At 46.9% G+C, this 9,293-nt stretch overlaps 1 protein-coding gene across 1 annotated transcript in view; it reads left to right on the top strand.

Annotated features, from left to right (window-relative positions):
• Positions 1-437: 437 nt before the first annotated feature.
• ZW10 (zw10 kinetochore protein) overlaps positions 438-9,293 on the top strand; it is a 37,862-nt gene continuing 29,006 nt past the window's right edge. Inside the window, exons 1-2 of the mRNA XM_015570326.1 lie at positions 438-647; positions 4,056-4,190. Of these exons, the coding sequence (XP_015425812.1) occupies positions 543-647; positions 4,056-4,190 (240 nt within the window). The 5' untranslated portion in view covers positions 438-542. The remainder of the gene's footprint in view (positions 648-4,055; positions 4,191-9,293) is intronic.

Here is a 9,293-nt window from a genome sequence, read left to right as displayed (position 1 = left end):
ATATGTGTATATAGATGTAATATAAACGATAAGACTATGCAATTATAGGCGGACTTTTATTTAAAGGACACGACGCCGCTTCTTTGCACAACTCTAGAGGGCACCATTCATTTAGACTCTGATGGTCAATGAATATTTAACGAAAAAAGTTCAAGATGGGCTTGTCGGGTCTTCTGGTTAGGTAAATTTCATAGGTAAGCGTTTTGAAATGGAGAAAAGTTCAGTTAGGAGCGGTTAGTAAATAAAAACATTTTATTTATTCTAGTGAAAAACCGTGGGAAAAAAAAGCAAGCTTTGAAAAGTACAGGAAAAAAAACGCGCCTACTAAATTTGCCACCTACGAGACGCCGTGGACATTTCCAGGCTAGGAGAGTTGCGGTGCCTCCTGGGAGTTGTAGTGCTGCTGCCGTCTTCCTTGCAGCAGTCAGGGCCCCGCGAGACTTCATTTCCCAGTAGGCTGCGCAGCCCGGCTGCTGGCGGGACCGGCGCTGCCGCGCTGGCTGCGGAGAGTGACTTTGTGAGCGTCTGTCCCGGTCGTGGGGATGGCTTCGTTCGTGACGGAAGTTCTGGCACACTCGGGGAGTCTGGAGAAGGAGGATCTGGGCACACGGATCAGCCACCTGACCCGGCGGGTGGAGGAGATCAAGGTGCCGGCGGGGAAGCCGTTGGCTGACTAAAAAGGGACGCGAGATTTTTGTGTGACGGGACGGAGAGGAGCGGGGCTGAGGGCGGACAGCGTGGGTGCGGCCGAGTCTGGTGAGGGGCCGGGTGGGAAGAATGAGGGGCAGGAAGGCTGGACGTCCGTGGGTTGGGAGGAGTTTGGAGGGGAGCCCAGGTGAGGGTGGGGGCCGAGGCGGCCTGGGTCGGAGGAGAGGCAGCGGCGATGCGGGGGAAGGTGGGTGAGGAGTTAGGTTGGGGAGCCGGAGAGGGACGGCGGCCGCCGGGGTCCGCGGAGGAGCGTGTGGGAGGGAGAGACGCGGGTCAGGACTCCTCTCCGCACCGGAGCGCCCGGTTCCTGCACCCCGTCTTCGTACGGGCTGTGGGTGAGGAGAATAGCTTTGTAGGACCGCGCCCTCCTCCTCGCCGAAACTTTCCTTGGTGACAGCTCCCCGCCTGTTTACGTCCTCCCCGTCCCCGCTAACACCTGTCACCTGTTTACCTCCTCCCCGTCCCCGGGCCCGAGGCCATGCCGAGGGTTAAAAGCGCGCGGACGGCTCTCTGGGGCCCTGCTGTCTGGAGACGGAGTCGGACCGGAAGGCGCGCAAGGGCCCCTGGTGCCGCCGCGGGGGCCGGGGGTGCGGGCCCCCCTCGGTCGCTGGCACTTACACCCCTGAGCGCCGCGCACATCGGGGTTGAGGGCGGCAGGTATGGCGTGGACCAGGAAGGCGCAGACATGCCCTAGAAAGGGTTTCCTAGAGTTAGGACCCGTGTCTCCGGCATCTCTTCCTTGCGAAGGTGGTGGACCTTTTCCGCACGTTCATCTGCTGGAAGGAGGACGGGCTCCTGTCCGTGTGCTCGGCCCGGCTCCCCCTGCCTCTCCCTCTCGGGGTGTCTTTCCCCACCTGGACCTTCGGCCGGTGGGGAAGTGCTGTCTATTCTCCAAACAGGCCCGCCTTGCCCCCTCCGAGCTCGTCGATTTTGCGTATGTTGCCATTGCTCTGCCTTTTACGTGTCGTTTGACCCATTTTTCCATCTCAGATGTGTTTTTCTGCGTGAGAAGGATCCCCTGGGGGACTAGAAGCAGATGCTGAAGACATCCAACTGGTACTCCGAGTATCAGTGTGGTTTCTTTCATCTGGACCCAGTGCACCTGGGGGGTCGAACTCCCTCGCTATATTGCATCTCTCTGTCCCAGCTGCTTTAGTGTGTCCTGTCTGTCCTACCAAACGGAACTTACATGTGGACAAGCATGATTTATTCTGTGTCTCCCAAAGCCTTGACTCAGTGCAAAAAGCATTCAGGATGTTGTTTTTCATTTGGATGAAAAGAGATGATGGGACGCGTCCACTTAGGGTTAAACGAGGCCTTCAATTTTTATAAGTGAGAAGCTAGAAATTCATAGATTGGTTGCGATATAGATTATGGATTTAGTTTTTCCATTTACTCTCTTTCCAGCTAGATGTATGCTTAAAATCGGTGGCTATCATCTGAGCTGATAATAGCTCACCGTGAGCACTTCCGGCCCTGCCTTCCTCCACAGGCGGCTCTTTGGCCCCTTGAGTGTGGCTCTTCCTAAGCCTTAGGAGTACCCTAATTAAGTTAATAACAGTGTACCTACCTATATGGTTTAAGTTTAAAAAATCTGGCTCTCAAAATAAATTTCAATCGTTGTACTGTTGATATTTGGCTCTGTTGACTGATGAGTTTGCTGACCACTGCTCTAATCTATTGTTGAATGTCTGTATATTATTCTTTTTTAAAATACATATTTTTATTGATTTCAGAAAGGAAGGGAGAGGGAGAGAGAGAGAGAAACATCAATGATGAGAATCATTGACTGGCTGCCTCCTGCATGCCCTCTACTGGGGATCAAACCCGCAGCCCACGCATGTGCCCTGGACCGGAATCAAACCTGGAACCTTTCAGTCTGCAGGCCGACGCTCTATCCACTGAGCCAAACCAGCTAGGGCTGTATACTATTCTTAATTTCTGACTGGTCCTTTTCCATTTTTTTGGCATTCTCACTAAGACCCTTGAAGGTCTCACTAAGTTCCTCGGAGGTTTTTAGAAGATTCTTGAGTAACCTTATAACTGTGGTTTTGAACTCTATCCAGTAATTTGCTTTCTTCAATTTCTTTCATTTGTGATATGTTTCTTTGTCTCTGCATTTTGGCGCTTCCCTGTTTGTTTCTATATATTGGGTAGAGCTGCTATGTCTCCTGGAATTGGTAGAGTGGCCTTGTGTAGTAGGTGTCCTATAGGGCCCAGGGCTCAGCCTCTCCAGTCATCTGAGGTGGACACTCTTGGTGCACCCCTCTGTGGGCTGTGTGCACACTCTTGTTGTAGTTGAGCCTTGATTGCTGTTGGCATCACTGGGAGAAATTGACCTCCAGGCCAGTTGACTGTGAGGACCAGCTGTGTCTACAGTGGAAGAGCCGCTGTGCAGGAGACACCCTTATGGGGCAAGACTTGCTTCAGGGGGCTTTGGTGCTCACTGAGTCTGCCCCTTGAGTGTGTCTCTTATGGATCTGAGGAGTTGTAATCTGGATGGTCTCACACTGACCACTGGGTACATTTGCTTTTGGATCTCCAAGGAGGTGCAAAGTCAGCCACTGCCTGGGCCACCCAGCAGGAGCTACAGAGAGATCTGCAGATTCCTCCTCTTTGTATGGGGTTTGGAAGTGCCCAGACGAGTCCCATGCCGGTGCTGGTGTGGCCTTGGGCCTTCTTTTGATATCTTTGGGGCTCCCTAACCCAGTTGCAGCTTTTTTGACAGGTTTTAGGCTGAGAAAGGACAGGCCATTCATATGCAAAAGCCACTGTGCACAGCTTGAGTGGAGTTGTAAATTGGGTGGGGCGGAGTCTCAGAGAAAGTCCAGGGTGGAGCAACAGCAATGGCTGCCAGTCACCCCTGCACCGGGGAGGTCCCAGCACAGGAACAGTGGCCGTTCAGAGCACCTCCATCTGGGAGAAACCCACCCCCATTCCTGCCCCAATTCCAGACAGTCCAGTTTCTCCCCGTATGCAAGTGGGAGCTTGTATCTCCCTTCTGATTAAAAAAGTGGCACGCCTGGGTGCCAGCCCATTCCGCGCCTCCGCACCTCCTATCAGTCTCAATGCGCTTTCTTCTTAACCATGGGGGGGGAGAAACACAGATGTGAAAAAGACACATTGATTGGTTGCCTGCTGCATTCACCTCGATCAATAGTTGTAGTACTTCCACTCAGCTAGCTTTCCCACGGTTCTGGATGATAGTTAAGTATTTCAGTTGTAATTTTGATGTGTTTGTGGGAGGCAGCAAGTACAGGTGTTTACCTATGTCGCCATCTTGGTTCTCCACATTTTTATTTTTAACAGAGTTCCCTACTCACCATATTGGAATGTTTCTCTTTTAGGGTGAAGTATGCAGTATGATTAGCAAGAAGTACAGTGAATTCCTGCCCAGCATGCAGAGTGCACAGGACCTGATTACCCAGGTGGATAAGCTGTCTGATGATATTGACCTGCTGAAATCCAGAATAGAGAGTGAGGTAAGAATAGTTTGTTATATTGAGTAGGTTTGTAGGGAGGCAGTTCAGCTTCCTGATTCCTGAGACAATTCAGTTCTGTACAACTTTTAGAAGCCTCACTTTCCTTGTTGGTAGATGGAAGTTAAATTAGATTATTTTATTTATGTATTTATTTATTTTTTTAATCTTTACCCAAGGATATTGTTTCCATTGAGAGAGAGAGAGAAGGAAGAGGGGAGACACTGGGGGGGGAGAAACACAGATGTGAAAAAGACACATTGATTGGTTGCCTGCTGCATTCACCTCGATCAAGGATTGAACCTGCAAGCCAGGTACGTGCCCTTGACCAGGAATCAAACCTGTGCCGCTTCTGTGAGTGGCCCTATGCTCTAATCATTGAGGGACACGTCCAGGGCCAAATACTTAAATCTCTGATGGCCATCAATCTCTTATACCTGCAGCTGGCCTTAACACATTCAAGCTTCCGCACAGTCTTTGTCTCTTGGCCTTCTTCTGGCAGGTTGGCCTGGTTTGCCAGTCGCCACTCTGCTTTGTGTGGAAAGCCACTTTCCCTGGACACACAGAATACTTGCCCATCTAGTACTGTGTCACTTTGGGACTAGTGCTTGCTAAAGTTCTTATCGGAAGTCTGGCAGGTTTTAGAATGTTTAGTATGTTAGCCAGAGTGATGTCATCGTGATGAGAAGCAAGCCATTCTGGAAAGAGAAATATCTGCTTTATAATTTTAAAATACATTTTCCCCTTACATTATCTCACCAATATTTTTCCTATTCAGTTTCCTTGTAGGAAAAAGGCAGTTGAAAGAAATCAAACTGATATTCAAAATACCAGTTTGATGTCTTCAGCATCTATTTCTAAATTATCATTCAGTGCTCATTGGTATCCAAAATCAGGATGTTGAGATATTCTAAAGGTCCTTAAGAAAGACACCAAATCTCTTCTCTTTGTGAAAGTCATTAAAGAATAAAAGTGAACAGATGTGTTTTCAAAATTCTCTATAAAACTTGCATCACAAGTGGGGAAACTACTAGTTACCTGGAAAAATCTGTTTAATAGCTAGTATACCACTCATTCTCATTGAAGTTTTAATAAAAATAAATCTGTTACTCTACAACTTTGGCACAGTTCAACTAATATTTTCCATGTGTATTTGTTTGATCAATGAAGTTGATAGTGCAATATTGGACTGTACTTTCAGAAATGAAGTGTCTGAAACAGGAGATTAAAGGGCTCTGTACCTTTTGCTGGCCAGATTATGGCTGGTGAAATTTATTCAGTTCTGGTTGTTTTATTTTGAAAGATGGCTGATCTAAATGAGAAGGTCCAGGCCTGAGCACCATACCATCTTAAGAACAGTGAAAGAAGCTGAGGTGTTTTAGCTTTAGTAAGAAACTTTCAAGATTTGTAGCCCTATCGTACAGGAGAAAGATTCAAGTGTATGGCTAGAGAAGAGGAATTACTTTGAATAGGTAGATATTATAAAGGGGTTTATCCAGTCATTTGGTATATTTGTTTAACATCTATAACGTGCCAGGACACTGATAGTTGCAGTACTAGAGAGATTTTATTTTAAAATGTGAATCTTAGCCTGCTATAGATGAGTAAAATAGCATGATACATACTAAATTGTAATAATGCAGTTAGAGAGAGGAGATGTAGCTAAGAATGGCTTTCTCCAGGATATAGTGTCCAAACCAAAATCTGAAGTGATAAATAATTAGGCAGAAGAGTTAGGAAGAGTGTTTTAGTTTGACAGAGGGGGCAGCATTGCAGAAGCATGGGAGTAATGGAGAGATGTCACTTTGGACAGTTGCAAATATTCCATATGACTGTTTAGAGGGTGTGGTGGGAGGGACATGAGATGAGATTAGAAAGGTATGCAACGACCGTGTATATCAGTGTAGGTCAGGGGTGGGGAACCTTTTTTCTGCCAAAAGCCATTTGGATATTTATAACATCATTCACAGGCCATACGAAATTACCAACTTAAAAATTATCCTGCTATATTTGGCCAAACATTTAATTAACTTACTCCTAATGCCTTGGCAGGACTAAACCAAATAATTTTGCGGGTCTTATACAGCCTGCAGACCAGACGTTCCTCACCCCTGGTGTAGGTAGTGTGGATGTTGTCTCAATGGGACTGTGGAAGCAATGGAGGATTTTAAGCAAGAGTGACATCAGATTTGAATTTTAGGAATCCCATTTTGCTTGCAGTTTGAAGAAAGGACACCAGGAATTTGAGAGAGGGAAATCAGAAGGCAGTTAAAGTAATCAGGCAAGAAAACAGTATGATGTTTCCTCAAAAAATTAAAAATGCATCCCCCATTTGACTCAGTAATCCCACTTCTAGGAATATATCCCAAGAAATCAGAAACACCAATCAGAAAGAGTATATGCGTCCCTATGTTCATAGCAGCACAATTTACAGTAACTAAGATTTGGAAACAGCCTAAGTGCCCATCAGCAGATGAATGGACTAAAAATCTATGGTACATCTATACAATGGAATACTATGCAGCTGTAAAAAAGAAAGAACTCTTACCATTGGCAACAGCATGGATGGACCTGGAGAGCATTATGCTAAGAAAATAAGCCAGTCAGAGAAAGATGAATATCACACGATTGCACTCATTTGTGGAATATAATGATCGACATAATCTAATGAACAAAAATAGATCTAATTCTAGAGACATAGAAACATTGAACAGACTGTCAAATTGTAGGGGGAAGGCAGGGGAGGGTGGGAGGCGGTGGTAAGGGATCAAAGGACTTGTATGCATGCATATAAGCATATCCAATGGACACAGTAGAGGGGTGGCAAGGGCAAGTGCTGGGGAGTGGGAGCTGGCAGGGAGAGATCAATGAGGGAAAAGGAGACATATATAATACTTTCAACAATAAAGAATTTAAATTAAAAAAAACAAAGCTGGGAAATGTGAGAAAAATAAATAAAGTAATCAGGCAAGACAGCCTGGTCACCTGCTCTGAAGTCAGTGGCAGTGGGGATGGAGAAAAGTGGACCAATCCTATTGACATATAAGAGAATTGGATCTTTTGGACTTGTTGATGTGGGGAATGAAAGATGGTGGAATCTAGGATAACTGGGAACCTTGGTCATTGATGCCATTCATTAAAATAGAGAATCTAGAGAAGGGATAGGTTTTTGTAGGGGAAGTGAGTTTAAATATAGGGTTTCTTAGGGGTATCCAAATGGAGTTGCACAGTTGTATTAAGATAAAGGGTAGACTATTGTAAAGAAAGAGAGGAAGAGAGAGAGACAGTGTGAGAAAGTGGGTGAGTGAACTTGAAATGCAATGGCTCAAACAAGATACATATTTTTTAATTGTAGTAATTTAGGCTAACAGTCTGATTCTACAACCTAGGGCCTAGCTACTCTAGTAGTCTGTGTCAAGAACTGTGGAAGAGATCTGAGATTTTAACTATTTGCAAGTCAGTGTTAGCCTGCCACTATTTCATGAATGCTATTAGAATACATGAGTCTCCTTGGGTGTGAGGTGAAGGATGCTAGTTTATTATTCACAGCAGTAGCCACAGTTTGAGCATTTTTGCAGGGTCCCAAGCCCCAGTTCCTAAAGGGTAGTGTGCAGTGGATTTATTATAGAAGAGAACTGAGTTTAGGGAACCTGGGTAGTAAGCATGCCTGCTTTTTTGCTTTGGAGGAAAACACCATCTCTTATTTTCTAAGTTGCTTAATACACAAACATCCTTGAAAAAATAGTCTAGAACTAAAGACTAGTTATTGCTTCATTTACAAGATAGTGTAGAACTGTGAGAGAACCCTAAATAATTGTTTTCCAGCTGTGTGTAGAGAAGCAGAATTGGCAGCTTTTAGTGGCTTGTTGGAAACTGAGGCACTCAGGCCTAACCCTGACATATTGAATTAGAATCTGCACTTTAATACAATTCACCAAGTGTTATGTATATTCTTTATCGTTTGAGAGCATGACTAGGATTTTGTTGTTGCTTGAATGGTTGAAGTTGGTCTTTTCCCCATGTGCAGATTATAGCTGGAGGTTAAGGGCAAAGAAAATGCATAGAGAAGGCACACCTATTTTCTTAAGATTCAGACTTGGAAATGGTGCACATCATATCAGCTTATATTCCATTAGAGGCATGGTGCATGAAATTTGTGCACAGGTAGGGTCCCTAGGCCTGGCCAGCGATCAGGGCGGATCTGTGGGGCAAATGGAGGAACAATTAATGGGATGATTGGGGCGGGGGGAAGTGCTGGCATCCACCTTGGCTGGCCTGGACCTGAGGGCTGGGGGCAGCCCCTGTGTTGAGTGTCTGCCCCCCTGGTGGCCAGTGCGTGTTATAGCAACCAGTCTCCCGCTGTGGGGCGACTGGCGGGGCCCCCACTGGCATCCTCCTTGGCTGGCCTGCGAGCTGGGGGCAGCTCCTGCATTGAGCATCTGCCCCCCTGGTGGTCAGTGCGTGTTATAGTGACCAGTCATCCCACCAGTGGTTCCACTGTGCAATTGATTTGCATTTTAGTCTTTTATTATATAGGACTAGAGGCCCGTTGCACGAAGAGATTTGTGCAATAGGCCTTCCCTTCCCCTGGCTGCCACACTGGTTTTCCTCTGGCACCTGGGACCCAGGCCTTTGCTCCGGCTGGAGCCTTCAGTCTTTGTGGCCCCGACAGGAGCCTTCAGTCTTCGCAGCCCCGGTCGGAGCCTTCAGTATCCATGACCCCGGCCAGAGCCTTCAGTCTTTGCTTCTTGCCTCCATATGCAAATTAACCACCATCTTTGTTGGGTTAATTTGCATACTCTCCTGTTTGGCTGGTGAGTGTAGCAGAGGGATGGTTAATTTACATGTTTGTCTATTATTAGCTAAGACTAGAGGCCCGGTGCACAAAAATTTGTGCACTCGGTCGGGGACGGAGGGCGTCCCTCAGCCTGGCCTGTGCCCTTTCCCAGTCTGGGACCACTCAGGAGATAACGACCTGCTGGCTTAGGCCTGCTCCTGGGTGGCAGAGCGCAGGCCCAATCCCTAAGTGCAGCCCCTGGTCAGGCTCAGAGCAGGGCCGACTGGGGAATTGGGGCGCCACCCCCGTCATGCACAGAGCAGAGCCAA

This window comes from Myotis davidii, unplaced genomic scaffold (assembly GCF_000327345.1).
Source record: "Myotis davidii unplaced genomic scaffold, ASM32734v1 scaffold1025, whole genome shotgun sequence".
NCBI classification, from domain to species: domain Eukaryota; kingdom Metazoa; phylum Chordata; class Mammalia; order Chiroptera; family Vespertilionidae; genus Myotis; species Myotis davidii.
The sequence above is the reverse complement of the archived record's forward strand: the minus strand, read 5'-3'. Positions and strand labels throughout refer to the sequence as shown.